The 24,194-nt window shown below is 40.1% G+C and overlaps 1 protein-coding gene and 1 long non-coding RNA gene across 2 annotated transcripts in view; one reads left to right on the top strand and one right to left on the bottom strand.

Annotated features, from left to right (window-relative positions):
* The window catches only part of LOC102087994 (uncharacterized), a 53,306-nt gene that overhangs the window by 5,363 nt on the left and 23,749 nt on the right, over nt 1-24,194 (bottom strand). Inside the window, exons 7-10 of the mRNA XM_021288075.2 lie at nt 21,605-21,715; nt 19,806-19,984; nt 7,547-7,704; nt 6,143-6,185 (exon numbers count right to left, since the gene is read on the bottom strand). Coding sequence (XP_021143750.1) covers nt 6,143-6,185; nt 7,547-7,704; nt 19,806-19,984; nt 21,605-21,715 — 491 coding nt within the window. The remainder of the gene's footprint in view (nt 1-6,142; nt 6,186-7,546; nt 7,705-19,805; nt 19,985-21,604; nt 21,716-24,194) is intronic.
* On the top strand, nt 11,788-20,741 carry LOC135577260 (uncharacterized). The gene is made up of 3 exons (XR_010468855.1): nt 11,788-12,115; nt 15,778-15,926; nt 20,693-20,741. It is a non-coding gene; the product is annotated as an uncharacterized LOC135577260 (long non-coding RNA).

The raw sequence follows: 24,194 nt of genomic DNA, 5'->3' as shown, positions 1-24,194 counted from the left end.
ACTTAGCCTCTACTAGTGAGTTTTGCTTATCTGCAATAAATATTTCAAATTCTACATCAGCCAGTCTCATGGTTATTTGAAATCCATGTGGACAATGTGTGCAATATCAATAGCATCCTGCTTGTTTCCACAGGGGTTCCCTTTTGCATTTTTTTTTGACAAAGTAGAGATGGAAAAAAGACCTGGTACAATGCAGCTAACAGTATTTGTTATGAATGGGAAACTTGCTGAGCTTTGTTGAAGCAAAGTGCAGAGGAGGACTTCAGTAATACTAGCTGTATTCATGAAGTAGTTAACCTTGTATATTCATTAAGACAATATAGTGTCAATATATGCAAAAAGACAGAGTAGCAAACAAAAAGAAGGAAAATACAAGTTTTTTTCTGTTCAACTGAATGGAAAGTCTAGCTAGAAGGAAGGAACAAATACAGTGTTCATTAAGAAGAAGTTAGGCAATGAAAGCAACATATTAAATCAAACATTTCTTTCAGAAAAGGACATTGTTTGCTCCAAGACAAAACTGGAAAAGATAAAGTAGTAGCACAAAAAGAAGCCAACTTACTCTTTTCTTAATGGGTGAGTGCATGAGAGATCTTTCTGTATATGTAATGTTGGAACTTTTATATAACTTAATTTATGTTTGTTACACTGAAAAATGAACCTTCAATGTGTTTTCCTTTGTGTATGTGTGCCTTTATCCTCCTTTTTGGCTCAGGTTATTTTTTGTTTGTTTTAGCTAGGGTGCACATTTTAAATAGCTTGATTTGGTTTTGTTTTGCTGTTGTCAAGAATGCGTAAAAGCCCCTTGATAGCACAGGCATCCAGGACCGCAGCGAACAGGGCCAGCAAACAGGGTTAGTGAAGCAGTTTGCATGGAAGGGTGAGAAGGAAGGGCAAGGAAGATCTGCCAGCTCAAGAGATTAGTTCAGTTAGTGGTTATTACCCTTGCAGGAGGATCCTGAGTATGGTATCCACCCAGGGTAAAAGTAAAGGTAAGTCCCCTGCTCTTGCCATGAAAGAGGCAGCAACCCAGACTGAGCTGCCATGGAAACATGCAGCCATCCAGACCTCAGGCTGCAGGGAATGCCAGGGCGTCTCACTGGTATGGGATGGCAGGAGAGATAACAGCTGCGTGAGGTGTGAACAAGTGGATGACCTGCTCAGCCTGCTGGTAGAGCTGAAGGAGGAAGTAGAAAGGTTGAGAAGTATTAGGGAGTCAGAGAAGGAAATAGACTGGTGGGGTTAAGCTGTGGCATCCCTGGAACATGAAATGCCACCACGAAGAAACCAAGACCAAGAGAGTCCTGTACCCTACCCCTGCCTTGTCAAGGGTAGTAAATAAAGTAAAAGGGGTGAATGGAAACAGGTCCACACCTGAGGTGGCAGGTGAAGCCCCCCTTGCCCACCCCACCATCCCAGGTGCCTCTGTATAACAGGTACGAGGCTCTGGATGTAGAAGGCCAGCCAGTGACTGATGAAAACAAAGGTCCATCTACACCGCAGGTGCTCACATCATCAGAAAGGCCTACCCCCCATATTATGACCACCCCCACAAGGAAGAAAAGAAATGATATAGTTGTAGGTGTCTCCCTTCTGGAGGGTACAGAGGGTCCAATATACTGGACGGACCCTCCTCTTAGAGAGGTCTGCTGCCTTCCTAGGGCCAGGGTTAAGGTCATCACCAGGAAACTTCCCAGGTTGGTGCAGCCCTCATTACTACTCTTCCATGTGCGTGGTGATGAAGTTGTGACCCGTAGTCCAAGGGAGATTAAAAAGACACTTCAGGGCCTTAGGATAGTTGTTGAAGGAATCAGGAGCACAGTTTTCTCCTCTCTCCTTTCAGCTGCGGGCAGTGGCATTAGAAGAAGCAGACAAGTACAGTCCATTAATACATGGCTCTGCGACTGGTGTAACCGCCACAATTTTGGCTTTTTTGATAACAAGGTGGCCTACATGGCACAGGGTTTGCTGGTGTCAGATGGAGTTCACCTTTCTCACAGGTGGAAGAGGGTCTTTGCACATCAACTAGTTGGGCTCATTGATAGGGCTTTAAACTAGACATGATGTGGGAGGGGGATGATATTGGGGTCACCTGTGACATGCTGTGGGATGAGACACCAAGCATAGATGAGTGAGGTGAAGCAGGCTTTAAACTGAGGAGCTCAGGGAGTGGGGTCCCAAGTGGCCATGGTCATGCCATCACGTTCAACTGGGGAACAAAGCAGGCCAACCAGAGCAACAACAAATACTCCTTAGTTGCCTCCCAAGATAAGAACCAGAAGGCCAACAACCTCAAGGATATATATAGCTGCAGTGGATCCTTCTGTACCCCTCAGAAGAAACCCACATGCTTGAGTACTTCTCTGAAGCATCTATACACCAACACACGTAGCATGGGAAATAAGCAAGAAGAATTATATATCTATGTGTGGTCACAGGGCCATGGTCTCACTGCTATTATGGATATGTGGTAGGGCAGATGAAGAACAAGTTGAGTCCTTACGGGTAAAAATTAATAGACAAGTTAACATGTCGGACACTGTTGTGGGTATTTACTACAGCCCACCTGATCAGGAAGAGGAAGTTGATGAGGCCTTCTACAGACAACTAGAAGTAACTTAATGATCACACACTCTGGTTCTCATGGGAGACTTCAATCACGCTGACATCTGCAGGGTGGGCAACACAGATAAGTGCACACAATCCAGGAGATTCCTACAGATCATTGATGATAACTTCTTGACACAGACGGTGGTGTGTTGCTGGGCCTTGCCTTAACAAAACAAGAAGAACTGGTTGGAGATGTGAAGGTTGGGGGCAGCCTTGGATACAGTGACCATAAGATGGTGGAGTTCAGGATCCTGTGTGGAGGAAGCAGGATAATAAGTAGGACTAAACCCATGGACTTCAGTAGGGTGAACTTTAGCGTCTTCAAGGTCCTACTTGGAAGAATCCCATGGTTCAGGGCTCTAGAAGGTAGGAGGGTCCATGAGAGCTACCTAATATTCAGACATCACTTCCTCCAAGCTCAAGACTGGTGCATCCCTATGAGCAAGAAATCAAGTAAAGGGAGTAAGAGGCCAGCATGGATGAGTAAGGAGCTCCTGTCAAAACTCAGGTGGAAGAAGGATGTTTATGTAATGTGGAAAAAGGGACAGACCACCTGGGAGGAATATAAGGTGGCCGCTAGAGTATGCAGGGATGAGGTGAGAAAGGCCAAGCTTCACTTGGAATTAAATCTGGCCAGGGATGTCAAGGGCAACAATAAGGGCTTCTTCAAGTACATCAGCAGCAAAAAGAAGTTTAGGGAAACCATAGGTCCACTGCTGAACGGAGTGGGTGCCCTGGTGATGGATGACATGGAGAAGGCAGAGTTACTGAATGCCTTCTTCACTTCCATCGTTACTGCTAAGACCAGCCCTCAGGAATTCAGGACCCTAGAGAACAGGAGAAGTGCCTGAGGACTGGAAGAAAGCCAGTGTCACTCCTGTCTTCAAAAAGGGCAAGAGGGATGACCCAGCAAGCTACAGTCCAGTCAGCCCCACCTCCATCCCTGGAAAGGTGATGGAACAGCTCATTCTGGACGTCATCTGCAAGCATGTGAAGGAAAAAAGGTTATCAGGAGTAGTCAGTATGGATTAACCAAGGGGAAATCATGTTTAACCAACCTGATAACCTTCTCTCAAGTTATGGCTGGCTGGGTCGATGAGGGGAGAGCAGTTGATGTTGTCTAGCTGGACTTCAGCAAGGTTTTTTGACACTGTCTCCCATGACAACCATCAGGAAGTGGAGGCTGGATGAGTGCACAGTGAGATGGATTATGAACTGGTTGGATGGCAGAGCTCAGAGGGTTGTGATCAATGGTGCAGAGTCTGGCTGAAGACCTGTAGTTAGAGCGGTACCACAGGGGTCAGTATTAGGTCCAGTCCTGTTCAACCTGTTCATCAATGACCTGGATGACGAGACTGTGTGTACCCTCAGCGAGTTTGCTGATAACACCAAAATGGGAGGAAGGGTTGACACAGTAGAAGGCTGTGCTGCCATTCAGCGAGACCGGTACAGGCTGGGCAGAGAAGAACATGATGAAATTCACCAAGGGCATGTGTAGGGTCCTGCACCTGGGGAGGAATAACCCCAGGCACCAGTACAGGTTACAGGTTGACCTGCTGGAAAGCAGCACTGCAGAGAGGGACCTCGGAGTTCTGGTTGCCAACAGGTTGACCATGAGTCAGCAATGTGCCCATGCGGCCAAGAAGCCCAACTGTATCCTGGGGTGCATTAGGAGAAGTGTGACCAGAAGATAAAGGAAGGTTATCCTTTGCCTCTACTCTGCCCTGGTGAGCCTGCATCTGGAGTACTATGTCTAGTCCTGGGATTCCCAGTTTAAGAAGGACAAGGAACTACTGAAGGGAGTCCAGCAGCTGTCTGTGAAGATGATTAGGGGTCTGGAGCATCTTTCTTATGAGGAGAGACTGGGAGAGCTGGGTCTGTTCAGCCTGGAGAAGAGAAGGCTGAGAGAGGATCTTATCAATGTTTTTAAATACCTCAAGGGTGGATATCAAAAGAAAATGGGACCAGACTCTTTTCAGTGGTGCCCAATGACAGGATGAGGGGCAACAGGCACAGACTGAAGCATAGGAGGTTCCATCTAAACATGAGAAGAAGCTTCTTTACTTTGAGGGTGTCAGAGCACTGGAACAGGCTGCCCAGAGAGGTTGTGGAGTCTCCTTCCCTGAAGACATTTAAAACCCGCCTGGACACATTCCTGTGCGATCTGCTCTAGGTGAAACTGCTTTAACAGGTGGGTTGGACTAGATGATCTCCAGAGGTCACTTCCAGCCCTGACCATTCTGTGATTCTGTGAGTCTGTGATTCTGGCATACCCGATTTATTTATTTAAGAAACACTGTCAGGGAGACTATGCTTGGAAACAAACTTGGTTTTGCACTTACAGTCTCATCTAAAAGCTGAAGCCAAAAGAAGTATATGTTTGATCAACTTTATTTCAATGGAAAAGGAATTAAAGTAACAATAAACACCTTTCACTGTTTGGATACCCATCAGTAAAGCACACTGCTGAAGGAGTCACTCATGTGCCATGGGTTGAGAGAAGGAGGAAAGTACTTTTTTTTTTTTTTTTTTGTAATTGCATTAATGCAGGTTATCATTTGTACCTTGCAGCTTCCTTATTTTTTCATTGATGATGTTATTTCATCTTCAAAAAACCATAAACTTTGATACTTACTCTGCATTGGAGCCTCACATTCTTTCTGCTAAAAATAAAGCTGGTTCAGGAGCTAAACCTTTTTTAGAAAGATTTTACAGATCAACAGCATATATAGGTGGTTGGCCTATAGAGGGAAAGAACAGGAACCATGGGGTCAAAAAAGGGCACGCTAAAGTGGCTTTGACCCCTATACTTCCAATCCTTGAAGCACAAAGATTAGCTTTGCATTTCTCCGTTCAGGGAACAGCCAGGGACTACTCGTGCTAAATTACATCGGCCTGAAAAAGATCTCTCTAGCAGCTCAAGATCAACTGTGGCTATGTTTCTCCCAGCCACAGTGTCCAGCAGAGAGTATAGCTGTATAAAGAAACAGGTCAGTCAAAGTTTATCAGCTAACTTATCTGTCTTCATCTCTGAAAATACAGAAAACAAGAACTCAGCAACCCCTTTTCCCCCTCAGCCCAACTACTAATACCCTGATGGAGAAAGCAAGTAGCTTGCAACCAAGGCAGACTTGCATGTAATACCTCAGAAGACATAGTCCTTCTCTCCCCTTACTCTGAACATTATTACCTACAGCAGAATGTGTGTTTCTGAGAGTTGTCTCTCTCCTTCCTCCCTTTCCACTGCCTTCATATTAGGTTATGCTTCTGAACCAGCTTAAAACTGCTGATATCTGGAAAGGAAGCATTTTGATTCATTCCACCATAAGGCAGCAAAGCATATTTTTTGAGTCTCAGTAATGTCTGTATATGGCTTTTAGACTGGATCTGATTCATATCCCAGCAGCCCAGAACAAAAGTATGCAGCTTCCATGTTGCTGTCTGCACCTGGCCATGTACAAATACACCTACTGTCTTTGAGTCTTTTGCACAATCTGCTATACATATGTTTCTTATCTAAAAAAAGCATTACCTGATGGACAGGATGCACTGCTTTATCCATAGCCTCCAGCCACCTATAATATGACAGAAAATGAGAATAGCTTAGTTTGGTAGAGCAGAATAAATGTGCTTCACTGCCTCTTTTAAGTGTTGCTGACATAGACAGCATCTAAACAGATGTGAAATTTTCAGGACACATTCAAGGCTTCAAGATAGAAAAGTATTGGATTAAATCTAAATAAATATTGCTAACTCACAGAAAAGTAAGTCTGAAAGCTTGCTGTGTAACTGATGTAATAGATTAAGGCAGTATTGCAGACAAGGGAATCTATATATTTTGAATATAGTTCAACATGTCAGACTAAATGATCACTCTTCTTGTGTCTTTGTTGTAATGTAGGTAAGGAATTTGTGGGAAATGTAAAGAATCCCCAAAATCAAGACTACAGAATAAACCAAGCTATTTGTTGGCAAAGTTATTATTTTTGCACTATGCATAGTATAAAATTTGAAAGTGGAAAATGCTCTGATATTACAATGGTGGGTGCTATGTTAAGTAATAAGATGTTAGAAAAGACGGGTGGATGAATTCTAAATGACATCCTAATTCATAGTTTTATATTTTTGATAATTCACAATAAAACAAAGAGGAAAATTAGATTAGATTTCAGTATATTTTGAAATGAAAGCCTAAAATGTTGTTATTTGTGTTTTGGGTAATTTTAGTCTCTTTGTTTTGTCCACTATAGTCTTTGGAAAATGCAAAAATAATATAGGGGGCACACAAGAAGTTGAGAGGGGACACAGCCGGGACAGCTAACCCCAACTGACTGAAGAGATATTCTGCACCGTATGTCATACTTGGTGTACAAAGCTGTCGCAAGAAGGAAGCAGGGGATATTCAAGGTTATGGTGTTTGTCTTCCCAAGTAACTGTTAGATGTGATGGAGCCTGGCTTTTATGGAGATGGCTGAACACCCACCTCATTTTGCTCTGCTTGTGTGTGTGGCTTTTGCTTTACCTATTGAAGTGCTTACATCTCAATGTACAAGTTCTCTCACTTTTACTCCTCCAATTCTCTCCCCCATCCTGCTGTGGGGGTAGTGAGTGAGCATCTGTTGTGGTACTTAATTGACAGCTGGGGTTAAACCACCAGATGGAGATAAATCAAGAATCCAGGGCAATATTGAGAAAAGCATGGATATTAAAGGCTTTATGAAAAAAACATCTCATTGAAAAATCTAAGAAATTGAAAAATACTTCTTGAAACTTCAGCAAATGAAAATTAGAAACAACATCTTCCCACAATAGCAGACAGGTTTTTTTTTTTTCCTACTGATTAAGGCAGGCATTATGAACAACCTCCAAAAATTCATAATCCCTCTCCCCAAACCAGAAAACAAAACTGACCCTGTAAAACTGAAAGATCACTTACCTCTTCATTTCTTGGTTGGAAGTTGCACAGAAGTAGAAAATCCTGTTTCCACTTTGAGGTATGCATTTAAAAACAAATGGTTTACCCAGACTGGTGTCAACACTAATTTCTGCTCCTTCCAGCTTTGTTACTTCCAGAGGTTTGCATTTCCCTTCATTCTGCAATTAGAGTGAAAGAGTGCCAAAGTTCGTAACTAAAATGAAACTGATTCCTCTGAGATGGGGATAAACGCAGGGAATATTCAAAGGTGTAGAAGGTGGTGATAAACTCTTACACTTTTGAAATGATGCAAATCGTCGTATGGTTTAATGACCAGCAGCTCCAGAAAATATGGTGAAGATAAACTAGTCAAACACACCCCAAATTTGCATCTCTACTTTTGCTTTCTTAATTGTTTATGGTTCATCAGAAGTCACATCTGAATGTGGAAGCCTAACCAGGTTTTTGTAAATATTTCAACTTTTGAGGGTGCATCTGAGTGAGAATGGGATTTTCAATGTGCACCAAAGAACTTAGGAGCATGAGTTGCTTTACTAAGCAATGCTGCTTGCAGTCTGGATTTGTGTTGAAAACTTCACTTTGTATGTGCAGATCGAGGGAACAAAGGCTTACATTCAGTAAACAGCATAATTTAAAAGGCTGGATTTCAGTTCCTTTGCAAAGTTGCCATAAATATTGGTATGTTCATAAGCTTTCCTACTCATTTCAGTTGACTTTAAATGGAAAGCATTTCAAATCTTTTGCACCATATTGTTCACGATTAAGTTAAAGCTCTTTGAGACTGAAGGCTATTGCCAATGTCCATCTCTGTGGTCGGTTATAAGAAGCCATTTGGCTCCTTAATGCAGTTAGGTAGGTAAAGCAATTCCTGCTGTCACTTTTCCACCCCAGCTCCAAAGGACATTTTTTAACTCAAAATGAAGGTGCACCTATCTGGACAGTGAACTCTACCTGTGTTTTATACAATATTCTTAGCCCACTTGCTTTGAAAAGCTATGACTGGAGCTCCAACAGTTGCATCAAATTTGGCAGCAATAAAATGGAAAAGGTGAGTTAATGCTGCAACATATTAAGAACGTTAGTGCCTTTTGCAAAATACACAGATGATGAAGTGTCATAGAATAAAGTCAGTCATTTACTAGGAGTTAATTAAATGTTGTCAGTTGGAGCTCAATTGTAAATGCCACATGCAGTTTTTTTAATTAGCCTAAAAATAAGCATACATATCTTTCCGTGAATAAAATACGCACCTGTGCATATTAGATTGTTAAATAGTCACTTGTATGCTCATTGACACATGTAATTATCACTTTGTTATACGTGAATTTTCTGTAGGAAGGAAACACCTAATATCAAAAAACAGTGTAAATAAACATTCATTAACGCATTTCCTAGATTCTTCTGCCTTTTTTTTTTTTTTCAAGTGCAAAACTGAAGACAGTAGAGAAGATAAAGGCTATCCAGAAAGTCATCAGTCTTGTGTGTACATTGCAAAGACAGTATGGCCAAAATATGTATTCAGGCTCCAAATCGCATTCCTAGTGGAAAGAATAATAAGTGCTAGGTTGATGAAGCGTGGGATAGGATCCTGTCTATGGTCTGGGTTCTGCTGACTGTCCTAGCCTGAAGGCAACAGTCACTGCAGATACACTATTATGACACATCCTTACAAACTTCTTTTCTAAACACTGGCAAATCACAAATCAGTCCTATTTAATTTGGTATAAATACTTCCAGAAAACAAAGGACATTCATAGTATTTCCTGAATGATTCCCTGTGTTCAAAGAATTTTATTTGAGTAGAGTTATATTTGTTTTTCTAGTTAAGCTTCTTTGTTTATTGGAAAGGAGAAGCTGAAAAGATATATGAACATTTTGTGTTATTTGCAGTGAAAGAAATAAAAATTAACAACAGGAATAACTATGTAAAGAGATTAAAATTTAGCTACATAGGAGACTGCAAGTATGGGAAGAATGGAATAAAAGTAACTACAAAAAACAAGATCAAATCCTAGAAGAAATAACAGAATAAAATCTAAAACACATTGTGAAAACTGAGCAGTGCTAGAAAGCAGAAATGAAAAACTGGCTATCTCAGGAGACTGGCAGTGGAAAGTGTAAGGCGGTTGCCCATAGGTCACTGGTTCTATATCGGTTTCAGGTCAGTAGGGGCATGATGACATTTTTTACTGTATTTCAAAAATGTCTTCCTGGATGTGGCCCTGTGTTCTTGAACTATTGATCTGTTAAATAGGATAGGAAAATGAACTATTTTTCTTTTTATATGTTATTTCTCATTTGCCTTTCTCCATCAAGGCTTGGTAGTACCTCTAAAATCTTCCCCTATCTTTTTTTTTTTTTTAATTTTAATTGCTGTGTTTTGTGGTAGCCTCATTGTTCAGATATTTAGGAAATTATAGCTAGTGCCTGTTTACATTTCTTCTTTGAGCTGAGCACATTGGTGCAGAGGAGAGATTACAGCTTTCATGTCTTTTCCCACTACATATCTTTCCTTCCCCTGTGAGGAAAGGACTTGCATACGTCAGTGAACAGAGAGCTCTAGATTTCATAACTGTCTGTATGTCATTTTTTGCCAGTAGAGCTAAATTTATGTAGTTTTTAATTTTGTTTTGCTTTAAGAAATTTACATCTAGACTAGAGAGAGTAGAAACATACTGAAGAGCAAGACAACAGGGAAAAAATACGTATAAATCCTCTGAACTGAAGAATTATCCTACACCTAACTGTACTGGCTGTCAGACAAAGTACAATCAGATGGTTTTGTAACGTGGTTAATCTTCAAATTCGGGTTGGTTCTTTTGTTGACGTTGAGTCATTTGATGCGATTAATTGCACAAAAGGTAATGAACAGTTTATAGGACTTAGCCTTGCAGGAAGAACTACTGATTGGATTAAAATTTTGAACAACTTGAATCCGGTCAAATAATGTATCTGACTCTGGGTCAGGGTATGCAATCTGTTAGTAGTCCAAACTTAATTTGCGCATCATATCAGCCAGTTTTATTTACGATTTATTAATAGAAATAATACAGTGGAAGTATTGGAAACCTTGGATTCAGCAGCTCCTTAAATGTAAATTGAAAAGTGTATCTCAGAGCCATGGAAATAATAGAAAATGTTGAGAAGAAACCAGATTGTATATCAGCTCTAAATTATGTGACAGCTCCCAGATCACGATGATAAAGCTCCAGGCAAGAATGAAGAACAAATAGAAGCAGTATCTTTATGAGCAGTGGCTCAGACCTAAATCTATTTATAGCAAAGCCATTTATATAAAGTGCTTAGGCTTAACAATGAACACACAGGCCTGCTCAAGGCAACAAGGACTGTTCGTCATATATTGAAATAGTGTGAAGTATCCACACATGGCAGGCAGGGGATTGCTTTTTTGCTATAATAACCGGACTCTGTATATACCACAGAAATTAAAATAATTTAATAGCTATTCTATTCCATTCTATTCCATTCTGTCCTGTTCTATTCTATTCTATTCTATTCTATTCTATTCTATTCTATTCTATTCTATTCTATTCTATTCTATTCTATTCTATTCTATTCTATTCTATTCTATTCTATTCTATTCTAATTAACAGTCCTAAGGGTGCAGACAAGCAACCCGAAGCATGCACTGTAGTATCTGAGTTACAAAATTGATATAAATGCACTTTCTGTAAAATGCCCTGTTCCCATGTACAGAGAAGACAACTGTAAAAAGACAAGGGAACATTGTGGTCTATATGTAAATTTCCTCTCTGTGTTTAGAGAGAGCTTTCATGTGTTCTGTGACATGTGTTCTGTGACGTGTTCTGGGTGCAAAATGATATGTCTTAATGTGAATAAGAAATAGCAAATTGTTATACATTTTCCCAGTGTTCTGAATAAGGCAGAGGGTTAGAAAAGAACAATTTATGAACACAAATTTATCCTAATAGAGACAATTAAGGAACAGTAATTTCTTTCAATCAGACAGCACTAAAGAATTATAAATGAGTAAAGCATTCTGCTGTGGAGCAAAAGTGAAGGTTACGGACCCCTTTGAATGTAAATAACACTGTATAATTATCTGAGCAATACTTAATTGCCAGTGTGCTGGCTGCATTAAACTGCAATAAGCTGAGAAGGCAAGATTCCTTTGAGCTATTGAAATGGACTGGCTTCATAACTGAAACATCATTTGGGTGATGTAACAGCTGTTTACCAAGCTGGAGTCTAATTGCTTTTGGATGTTAAGAAATGCACATTTTTTCCAGCTGCCTGTGCCTCAGCTTTGAGAAACTTTGCCTTAGACACTCACATGGTGCCTAAGGGATTCCTAAAGGCATTAAACTGCTAAGCCTAAGAAATCATAATTCTTTTTTAAATGGACATTCTTATATATAATCATAATGAAGACTGAACAAAGCACATCTCTCCCCTTTGCTTCCACTGTCTTCAGTGAGAGCACTTCTCAAGAGTATGTGTTGCAGTTTTGTTACAGCATATTTCAGAGCATTACAATCCTGAATTAAAATGAAGGTCATTTCTGTGAGGCCTGGGCTAGACAAGAAGGTGAGTTTTCTCTTTATTCACAGTTCCAACTCCTGCTACATCTGAATCTCTAAAGCACGCATGCTCTTTTCTACTGTCAGTATAGTGATTTACACCTTGACTACTCCTTGTAACTTAACTGCCTCTACTTTGTTCCTGTCACAGTTTCTTCTTTTGACTTTTCTTCAAGTCCAGACAAAATGCTGGCAGTAAAGTCAAGCTGTTTAGACATTTATTCCTAAATACTATTGTTCCACATAGTTCTAAGCTGATGCAATTGGAGAGACAAACAGAATAAATGACAAAAGTAATATAAGGACCTTACAGACAAAGCTGATTTGACAAAAATACATCAGTTTCTTTTTTTCTGGAAAGGAAGTCTCCAAAGGAGATACATTGATAACACTTTCCTGTTTGGACCCAATCACTTTTACAGCATCTTCTAGACCATAACCTCAGTGATATTTATTTAATATTTTCCTTTTCAGGTACTAGATCAGTTATCTGTCTCACTATCTGCTTTCGCAGGGTCTATTTGTGGAAAAGGAACTGGAAATAATTCCTAGGAACATAGCAAGACACAAAGCAGAGAGGAACTAAGGAATTGTTACAAACACGATATTTTGTTAATTCTTTTAAATTTATCAAATCTACTTATTTTCTCTCTCTTTTTTTATTTTTTTATTTTTTTTATTTTTGACCCCCACAAGTCACTTATTATACATATTTTAATCCAGTCTTAAGAAACTGCAAGAAATCAACAATGAATTGACCGACATTTTTAGTGGATTTGTATAAATCTCAGCATTTAATTAGCTGAGCTCCTTCCATGATGGGTATTTTTAATGAGGAATTTTGGGAAACATGTTTTTGGCTATAACGTTTTCTTTATCCTGGTGCTTTCCTATTGAGCCTAGAACACTGTTAGCTCTCTAGCAGGCATGTCTTCATGATAGAGGAATGCATGCTCCATGGATTTTAAACCCATTACTGGCCCATTTGTTCCTGGGTCCCAGGAATTATGTTCCTTCTTTTCAATGGTTTTGCAAGATCATTATTTTTTTTACCCTGAAGGCTGCAGCATGGTGTAAAGTTTTCAAGTTAGCTGACAGGTTCTCAAAGCTACTTGGTGATGGCAGCTCAGAGATCTGTGTGGACTTACTTGACTTGTTGAGGTGATGCTCTACTGCTGCAGCTAAATTGACTTTGTTATCTAACTGGTCTCATGTAAAACTGAATAAGGTTTCTCTGTCCAACACTGAAGTTTTGACCACACGCTTTTTTTGTGGTGATTTTGTGTTTACTGTGCTGAGCAGCAAATGCTAGTTTTAGAGCAGCAGGCACTGCTATCTGTAAAGAAAGGATCAATGCTTGACTATGCTGACATACTTTCAGCTTTCCCTGAAAAAAAACGTGTGTAAGTTCAGGCACAAGAAACTCAGTTGCTTATATTCTCTTCGGGGTAGGACCTAAGTGTACACCATTGTCTATCTCCTCACAATGTACAGATACCTTTCCTTTCGCAGAAAAACTGGGCACATTGGCAAATAAGGAAATAGCAATGTTTGAGCAGATACAGTGATCTGGACAATGGGAAGTCAGAACTGAAGAGCGCCTAGTGGAACTCCACTGCTGCTAAGTGTAGGCAAAAATATGAGAAATCATTGTATCTCCACAGATCTCACTAATTTACAAAAAACAAGGTTCTCACCCAATGTGTCCAATATTTCTGCTCTGAGGTTGCAAATTTAGCTACGTCCACTGAGATGAAAAACATGTTCTATTTACTTATATGGATTGTAGCGTCGAAGTCAGTAGCAGCATCTCTTTGAGGGAAAACAAAATGACATTGTATGTAAACTGACCGAATCTGTTGCAACAGCTATCAGTTCATTAACATGTGATTGAATAGAGATGAGTCTAAAACAAGCAGCAATTACGTGGGCCAGTCAATATGTAAAAAGCTCTGAAAACATCAATCTCTCTTAAGACAGGTTAGAAAAGGAAAGCTCAGAATGGATAATTTCTGCATGTAAATGGCAATGATGAGGAAATGTAGCTCTCTATGTTTGTTAATATGGGCTAAATCAGAAGATGAAACACCTTTTCCTTTCTCCATAACAAAACATTATATGCACCCCTTCAGGCATAAATAAAACGCCTGGTTGTCTCTTACACAGGAAAATCGGGCATGACCTTGCTAGAGTAATTGGAATTACAGCAATGTAAGTTGCTGTTCTTAACACCAAAATCAAGACCTGAAAATTGATGACTCTGGTTAGTTTGTTGGATACTGGCATGAGATTATCCTGAAATATTTTTGTCTCCCTGAATTATTCTTGCCTTCAATGAACTGTTTCAAAGACCATCTTATATCCACTAAGTGGAAAAATTCTTCCTCCTGAGTGAAGCAAGGTCTGGAACATAACGTTTCCAACTTAATCATGCAGTTGAATTATTACATTAATGCTGTGTTAAACTAAGCACATTATTGGTAATTCTCTTAGAAAATAAAGTGGGATGAGCAGCATCTGTATGCATTGTTCTTCTTATGCCCTGATAGAAACCATACTGAGAGAAGTGCCAACAAGTCCAGTTGAGTTTCCTCTGACTTCATTTGGGCATTGGATCTCTCAGTATTGAAGAAATGTATTTGTATATAGGTGTCTGTCTTACGTCTTACTAAACTACTCTTCATACTACTCTGTAAGCACATGAGGCAGTAAAGAAGGTCCCTGTGCTTTCAGATGTTAAAATAGTATTGCAGCATTTCAATGTATTATTTGGAGTTCAGAAACAGAGAGAAACTGGCAAAAAATGGCATGAAATAATTTGAAAAGTGGTTGAACGGGACTAGTCTTGGATAATGCAAGAAAACAAGCAGTAGTTATTGCTATAAGATGTTTGTGCAGTGCTTTAAATTTATTTTCTCTTTTTAAGCAAAACCAAACACATGCTTTCAGTGACTAAAGAACTACTTTCAAAACAAAAGGTTGTTATGATTGAAATAGTTATTTTTTCAGTGCAGTAAACAAGGCTGAGGAAGAAAAGACAGAGTTAAAAGGAAACCTGCTAGTTGAAAGAAATAATATTTATTTAAATATTGAATGTAAGATTATGGAGAACCTTCTAATCCTCAATCCCATTTATCTAACACTCCCTGTGTTCAGAGGTACTTAATTGACTGGAAAGTGGAGAGTGTTTAAAAGGCATAACTACAGGGTTTTTTTATACATTTCAGGAGTTTGATGAAGGACCTGACAAGGATAAAATTGTCTCCTAGCAAATGTGCCTATATGTTTGTATTCTTTTTACTGTGTGATTTGTTTATCTTTTTTTGTTTTGAGTCCAGAATAAGTAGTGTTTAAATGACTATGGTCAAAAGTCAGACTGCTGTGTTGTATTCTGAATGGTTTTACAGCATAATCCTGATTAGATGGGTAGTGTGTCTATCATGGCATATGCATAGAAATAAGCCCATCACATTTTCTGCTGGAAATGTCCAGTTGACAGAGAACTGTGGAAAAGAGAGCTTTTTCTAGAACTCTAATTCTTACAAAATGATTTTTCCCACAGAGGTTTTTGGTATTGAACAAGAAACTTAAACATCAAAAGCTTGATTAATTTCAGCGTGGATGTGAAGCTTCAGTGCCTCATGCAAATTATTTTCTTCATCTTTACAGTATTTTCCCTGAAAAACTGTCCTTAGAATCATCAGGAGAGACCAGAATGCACTGTGGAGGGTATCAGAGATCTTGAGCTATAGAGAAAGATGAACCCTTTCAATCTTCAAATTACAGTCCTTGGTAATCATAGCATCAGCGTCTCTGAGGTAAAAATAATTTGTTTTCTAGTTTTTACTAAAAAGGGAAATTTTCAAGTGAGGATTTTACTGGAGTGGCTCTACTATTCATGGAAAAAAAATGACCAAACAGGCTAATATGTGTGAGCATCAAAATTGAAATACGTAGACGGTAGATTGATGTATGAAATAAGAGAGATTACATAGTATCAAAAAAACAGTATAAAGATAGATTCATGATCAGTAGTGAACTCTGCAGTATTAACTTCCATATTATCTTCTGTTGGTTGAACTTCCTTTACAGTATCTTGTTGTCTAGATCATATGGCAAAATTGTGCTGGTATGTCTACATGTGTATGCGTGTACATGTATGTCTACATCCTTCACAGGCTGAGTTGACCAGCAGCTGTGTGACTATGTTAGCAAAGATAAGAACTATTTACAGGGCAAGGACTTGGTGTCATAGTCAGGTTATCATGTAGTTTTGATTAAGGGTGGACATGGGTGTATTTCATTGGTATGTGTTCCAATTGTTTGTTGTAGACAAACCCATTTCTACCTGTTTCTAACCAGCTTATATTTCCACAGATACCCTTCATAGAATCACAGAATCACAGAATGTTAGGGGTTGGAAGGGACCTTGAAAGATCATCTAGCCCAATCCCCCTGTCAGAGCAGGAACACTTAGATGAGGTTAAACAGGAATGAGTCCAGGCAGGGTCTGAATGTCTCCAGAGAAGTAGACTCCACAACCTCCCTGGGCAGTCTGTTCCAGTGTTCTGTCACCCTCTATTCTCAACTTTAAATGGAACCTTTTGTGTTCCAGTTTATACCCATTGTCCCTTGTCGGTTGTCACCGAGAAGAGCCTGGCTGCATCCTCACGACACTCACCCTTTACATATTTATAAACATTAATGAGGTCACCCCTCAGTCTCTTCTTCTCCAAGCTAAAGAGACCCAGCTCCCTCAGCCTTTCCTCATACGGGAGATGCTCCACTCCCTTAATCATCCTTATTGCCCTACGCTGGACTCTCTCCAGCAGTTCCCTGTCCTTCTTGACCTGAGGGGCCCAGAACTGGACACAATATTCCAGATGCGGTCTCACCAGGGCAGAGTAGAGGGGAAGGAGAACATCTCTCAACCTACTAACCACCCCGTTTCTAATACATCCCAGGATGCCATCGGCCTTCTTGGCCACAAGGGCACAGTCCTGGCCCATGGTCATCCTGCTGTCCACCAGGACCCCCAGGTCCCTTTCCCCTATGCTGCTCTCTAACAGGTTGTTTCCCAACTTATACTGGAACCTGGGGTTGTTCCTGCCCAGATGCAAGACTCTACACTTACCCCTTTTATAGTTCATTAAATTTTCCCCTGCCCAACTCTCCAGCCTGTCCAGGTCTCGCTGGATGACCGCACAACCTTCTGGCCTGTCAGCCACTCCTCCCAGCTTGGTGTCATGATTGGCTACCTAGGAGATTCCCTGGAAGTTACATGGACTTCATCTAACGATAAATCAGGCTCACTAAGTTATCTTGATATCAGGTTAAAACGAATGCTAAGTGGATAAACTTTAATCTTTTTTACAAGCTGTAAAATATTTTACCACAAAAAAAGTGCTGAACACATCACAGGCTTTGAAATCCATTTAGTTTTACAGACATAACTTAATCACTAAGCCACACAGGGGGAGAGATTAGTAACTTGTAATAACATGCAGCACTCCCTGAACTGCCTCACTATAGTAAAATGATACTGTAGGGCAGTTGAGTTCACCAGCTCTGCAATGGCCAGGACAGTGAGCCATGCCCACCACCCACTGACCGCTGCCTGCGGATCCCCCACACTGGGTGTGGGATGGGGATGGCCAGCACCTGCTTCTGCCTCCCAGAGCTGTACCTGAACCTGGTGGACAGAGACCCCCAGAGGGAGCTGCTTCAAGAAGAAACTCTGTTTTTTGTTTTTGGTGTTTGTTCGTGTGTTGTTGTTTTTCCCTTTTCTTTATACATGTAATGTCTTTATTGATTATGGGCCAGTAAGACTCACTATACAACATAAAGGTTGTAAATTACACCATATTGAAATGGACCCTCAGTTTAAAGCCAAGTAAAATATTTCTCTTCACAAAGCACCCCCATACTGCTGAGGCCCCAGAAGAAGGCAGGACAATGGAGGAGTCTGCCTCGGTTGATGAGGACTGGGTTAGGGAGCAGTTAGGCAATCTGGACATCCATAAATCCATGGGGCCGGATGGGATGCACCCACAGGTGCTGAGGGAGCTGGCTGAGGTAATTGCTGGACCACTCTCCATCATCTTTGCCAAGTCTTGGGAAATGGGAGAGGTGCCTGAGGACTGGAGGAAAGCAAATGTCACTCCAGTCTTCAAAAAGGGCAAGAGGGAGAACCCGGTTAACTATAGACCAGTCAGCCTCACCTCCATCTCTGGGAAACTGATGGAACAACTTATTCTTGGTGCCATCTCAAGGCATAGCAGGGATAAGAGGGTCATTAGGGGCAGTCAACATGGCTTCACCAAAGAGAAGGCATGCTTGACCAACCTCATTGACTTTTACGAGGACATAACAAGATGGATGGATGATGGCAGAGCAGTGGACATGGTCTACCTTGACTTGAGTAAGGCATTTGACAGTCTCCCACAGCATCCTCAAAGCTAAATTGAGGGAGTGTGGTCTGGATGACCGGGTAGTGAGGTGGACTGCGAACTGGCTGAAGGGAAGAAGCCAGAGAGTCGTGGTCAACGGGGTGGAGTCTAGTTGGAGGTCTGTATCTAGTGGAGTGCCTCAGGGGTCAGTACTGGGGCCTATATTATTCAATATATTCATCAATGATTTGGATGAGGGAATAGAGTGTACTATCAGCAAGTTTGCTGATGACATGAAGCTGGGAGGAGTGGCTGATATGCCAGAAGGCTGTGCTGCCATCCAGTGTGACCTTGACAGGCTGGAGAGTTGGGCAGGGGAAAATTTAATGAAATATAACAAGGGAAAGTGTAGAGTCTTGCATCTGGGTAGAAACAACCCCAGGTTCCAGTATAAGTTGGGGAATGACCTATTAGAGAGGAAAAGGGACCTGGGGGTCCTGGTGGACAGCAGGATGACCATGAGCCAGCACTGCGCCCTTGTGGCCAAGAAGGCCAATGGCATCCTGGGGTGTATTAGAAGGGGGGTGGTTAGTAGGTTGAGAGATGTTCTCCTTCCCCTCTACTCTGCCCTGGTGAGACCGCATCTGGAATACTGTGTCCAGTTCTGGGCCCCTCAGGTCAAGAAGGACAGGGAACTGCTGGAGAGAGTCCAGTGTAGGGCAATAAAGATGATTAAGGGAGTGGAGCATCTCCCGTATGAGGAAAGGCTGAGGGAGCTGGGTCTCTTTAGCTTGGAGAAGAGGAGACTGAGGGGTGACCTCATTAATGTTTATAAATATGTAAAGGGTGAGTGTCGTGAGGATGCAGCCAGGCTCTTCTCGGTGACAACCAACAAGGGGCAATGGGTATAAACTGGAACACAGAAGGTTCCATTTAAAGTTGAGAAGAGAGGGTGACAGAACACTGGAACAGGCTGCCCAGGGAGGTTGTGGAGTCTCCTACTCTGGAGGCATTCAAGATCTGCCTGGACTCCTTCTTGTGTAAACTCATCTAGGTGTTTCTGCTCCGGTAGGGGGATTGATCTTTCGAGGTCCCTTCCAATCTCTAACATTCTGTGATTCCGTGATTCTGTGATTCTGTAACTGCTCAACAAGTGTCCTCTATACACCACATATAAAAACATCTTTAGTGCTGGTGCTGTTATGTAAATACTACGCAGCAAGATAACAATCTGTAAATCTGAGTAAAATACTGCTGCACTTTATAGTTCAGGAAATAGCTCACTTCCTCACCACCCTCCCTCCTTACCTTCTTGTGTTTGTAATAGTGTAGGTAGCCATTATGTTTCAGCACAAACCACCTCTTTCTCCAGCCCTTCAATATTGCTGACTGTGTTCGTTTGTGCAAATATCCTCGGCAGGTAGGTCTGGGGGTGTTAGGGTAACGGCTGATATCTGATCCCACCACCATAGTCAGGATATCAGAACCTAAAATATTACATGAAGAATGTGAAAACATAGGTTAAAATTAATCCAGTCTGTAAATATTTTTTGATACTCCTACACAGTATGGAGCAGGAAGGCAGTGTTCTTGCCCTTCTCTTCCTAATGTAGCTTATAGAAGAAGCAATGAGCAAAGCAGCCTCAGAAATGGTGAATTAAATCAAGCAAAATTTGCCCTCTAACAGAAATTCAGAAATTAAACTAATTTTTTGTTGAGGACTAGTAATGGAACCAGCTATCTGAAAACACTTGTTAAAACAATTTTTGTGACCTAACTTTACAAGCTTAGGTGCTTGCATATTTTAGCAATTTAAAGAATTGGTTGGATTTCCTTGCTCAAACGGCTATACATAAATTGTGGTTTAGACAAAGATTGATGAGAATGCTCTTAGGGGCACCTTCAGTCCCCGTCAGCTTACAAGGGCCCTTGAGAATTCTTTCTTTTCCGTATCTTGGAGCCTACTAACCTTTTCTGCTATTTGTGCCCCTCACTGAGGGGCTTTGCTGTTGGAGGCTAATCTGTGCTAAAGTGTCTGCTTATTATCTGCAAAAGGTGGGTGCTCAAAGGAGATGTTCAGTTGCAAGATTGTCTGAAAATGTGTTATTGTTATCAACGAGGTACAATTTAATAGAATTTGCTGGTGCTATCAATACATCTTTGACCATAAGAGCCTGAAATTTTGATTCTATCAGATACGAATTCAGAGCAGGGGGCAACGCCTTGAAGAGGATTGACAATGTGAGTACAACATATTTTCATTAGCAAAACATTTGCTGGGTTTCTTTTTTTGGGGATATTTGACTTTGGGAATGCTGTCTGTGTGCCAAGATTTAGGCCAGGGGATGTTCTCCGAGGAGTTAAAAATACCCAGTAATCAGAGATTTATCTATTATAAGACTCAACATACACTTAAATATAACAATAGCAATGGCATCTCTATAATTGAAGAACTTTGTATGTGTTAAGTTGTATGTGTCAATGTCTTGTAAAGGAATTCTAATTTCTGGAATTTCCTATCAGCCCTTTTCAAAACCATATCTGGTAGAAATAAAAGAGCTGCAGTAGATTAACTTTCGGCATGCAAACATGGCTATCTTCAGATTTTAGTCATCAAAATTCTAGGAAGAATATACAGATTAATATCACTGACTTCTTGTTTTTGTGGTGCTGCAAAAGGATGCCTCATGAAACAGCTTTTTTGCTCTCCTGACTAGACTTTAGGTCTTGGTGACAGAGAAATAACCATTGGGTGCACTGAACCAAGCTGTGAAGTCTCTCTCTGAGGAAGTATAAGTTATAAATAAGGTATTGATGTCTCTACAGTCACTTTGAGGACTTTCTAGGTCACATTCTTTAAGGCAGGAGAGCAAAAATATTGTCACATGTACTCTTTGGGGAATATTTTGTATGCCCGTTTTCTTCTGTGTTCTGAGCAAGTTTGAGATGAAAAGTGACTTACGCAATACTGTCATATTAAAGACTGATGCACTAAACTGTTAACTAAGATTTCTGCTGCATTCTTCACCCAACTTGTCTGGATGTATTTGGAGCATTATACAGCAATTGTGACCCACACTTGTAATATACTGTGATATCAAACTTACCTTTCCTTGCCAGATTGGCAGCTTCTGAATGTGGCATGTTGGTGACATCAATTCCATTGACTGCTATGAGAATATCCCCAACCTGAAGTCCTGCTTCTTCAGCTGCACTGTCTAGAATTAAAATAAAACATTTTATTTAGCTTTAGGATATCAAGCATGTCTATGTGAGCAAGCTTTTCTAGCGATACATATATCTGTCCAGCAAGTCAAGGACTATATATTGGGGCCTTCATGATGTCAACTTGGAGATGGAACAATCTGTTAGTCATCTGTAAATGAAACTTCAGGATTTAGGCACTGGTTCAACATTAGATAATCATTGTCAGTGGGGAAATGTCATTAAAAATGCCAGTAGGACTTAAAAGCTTTAAGATGTAAATACATGTTTCAGTATCTGATAGTTTCAGCCTAAATTGCATACAAAGATTTGGTGCAATGTTCAGTAAAGCTGTTAGAAAAAACATCTATTATTCTGTTGAGACCAAAAGACTACCTTCTATGCTGATATTTCTGGTTAACCAAATTTGGCTACAGTATTTTGTGAGTTTTGTCTTTAGGAGGAATTAACACAATAAGTTAACAAAGGGTAAATGAAGGAGGGACTGAATCTGATTTGTTAATAGATTGTGGAGGGGTTTTGATAGATAAAGATTTGTTGCTGAATTAGTCAGGCTCAAAGGAATCTCAAGGCTTCTTAGAGAAGCTGAGAACAGAATCTGCTCTGAGAGAGAGGGGCGTTCCACAATCACCGGGGTCCTGGCGTGGCGTGAATCATAGGACGTATCATCAGTGAGACTCCAGCGCATGGACAGCCCACAATATTTAGCGAATCCATGCTTGGAGCGTGGATGCGTGATTAGAATATAGTTACGTATATAAGGAGACTTGTTTCTGTAATAAATGGCTTAGCGTGATTCACATTGAATCGACTTGTTTTGCTGAGTCCTTATCTCGCTCTTACAATAGATCAACCTTTTGTTTATTTTTTAACTGCTGCAAAGTACATGCACTCCTAATAAAACAGGACTCAGACACATGCCAGTCAGGAATGGAGGCACATTAGGGAAGTGATAGACCTGCTCCATTTACAGGCTGCAATACACAGTTACTTAAATCCCAGCTACAAACTTCTCAGACACAGTTTTTTCCTTCTTCTTTATAATTAAGCATTCCTAAAGTTCTGTGAAGAAGTTGGTTTTTTTTGAAAATATTGTCCCATGTCCATACTATTTAATGCACATTTTAAAACATTTTTTAGGTTATCATGCAGTAAATGTGATCATTCAGTGTATTTCTGAGAATGCCTAGAAGTCGAAGGGAAGAGCTTAATAAAAGCTCAATAATAATGAGACACAAAAAAACTATGGTTCACCCTCATGTGTACTTTAAATCATTTGCAAATTTGCAAAGGCCAGCATATTTTGGTTTGCGCTGGTCTTGAGGATCTCATACAAGACTTTATAATCAAAGTGTTCTTTAAAGTATTACAAAATAAGGTCTCAGTATGCAACCAAAAAGGGATACAAATGCAATTTTTATGTCTGTTTTAATGAAATTAGTCATATTTTGAGAAAAGATGATTTTACAGGGCTAAATTGGCAGGTATTAGGGCTAATATTGTATGCAGGACCTATGATTTATTTATATTTAGGTAAGAAACTTTCCCACATTCTAATTTGAATGAGGTTATACTCTTTGATTTAAGAATGCTAAGGGAATGTGTATGTTTACAATTGGCAAATAATCTAAAAGTTTTATTGATAGAAAGAAGGAAAATTTCTTTGCAACAGAGGTAACTATATATCAATAGATACTGAAATTCCCAGCTATCTGAAAATAAATGGCAGTTGTCCAAGCACACACATATTTTCACAGTTGTGCTATTTAGACAAACGAATGCTGAGCCCAGTAATTTTGTTTTCTTAAATAATCAGTAATGAATGATACTGATCTTTAACCTTGCAGTCAAAAATAACATTTTAATAAGATGAAGAGAATGAGTTTTTCATTCATAATTACTTCCTCAGATTCACAGTAAAACACTTTTCATATAGGTTATTCTGTGAAGATTATCTAGTCTCAAGGACTATTAAAGAAAATTCTGGACTAAAATTAGGTATCTGTTTCAGGATGAAGAACACTACACAGCCACTTTCACCACAATTTAATTTTACTAAGTCCTTTGTATAGTATTGTGTAGGCAAAGTTTCTTTGGATTTACATTACTGGCAAAGCTTCAATTGATAATGGAAAATCTTCATTGAATTCAGATGTATAAATACAGAATTATCTATAGGATCTGGTGTCAAAATCATGTTTATTTTCACGCAATTTACAGTAAAAGATTAAGAGATCCTTTGATAAGCAATAACATAGCCATATAGAAAATAAAGCAACCACTTCCAATGTTTTTCCTTATTTCTTTTGAATAGGCCTGTCTTTTGCCTGACTTCCTCTTCTGCAGTGAAGGCTTAATTTTTAGTATCTAATATGTAGAACACTTGCTCTGAGGCAACCAGTTAGAATGACTTTCAGGGCTGAACAGTAGCATCATGCAAAATGCATGACCGAGGTATAAATTTAAATCTAT

This window comes from Columba livia, chromosome Z (genome assembly GCF_036013475.1).
Source record: "Columba livia isolate bColLiv1 breed racing homer chromosome Z, bColLiv1.pat.W.v2, whole genome shotgun sequence".
NCBI classification, from domain to species: domain Eukaryota; kingdom Metazoa; phylum Chordata; class Aves; order Columbiformes; family Columbidae; genus Columba; species Columba livia.
The sequence above is the reverse complement of the archived record's forward strand: the minus strand, read 5'-3'. Positions and strand labels throughout refer to the sequence as shown.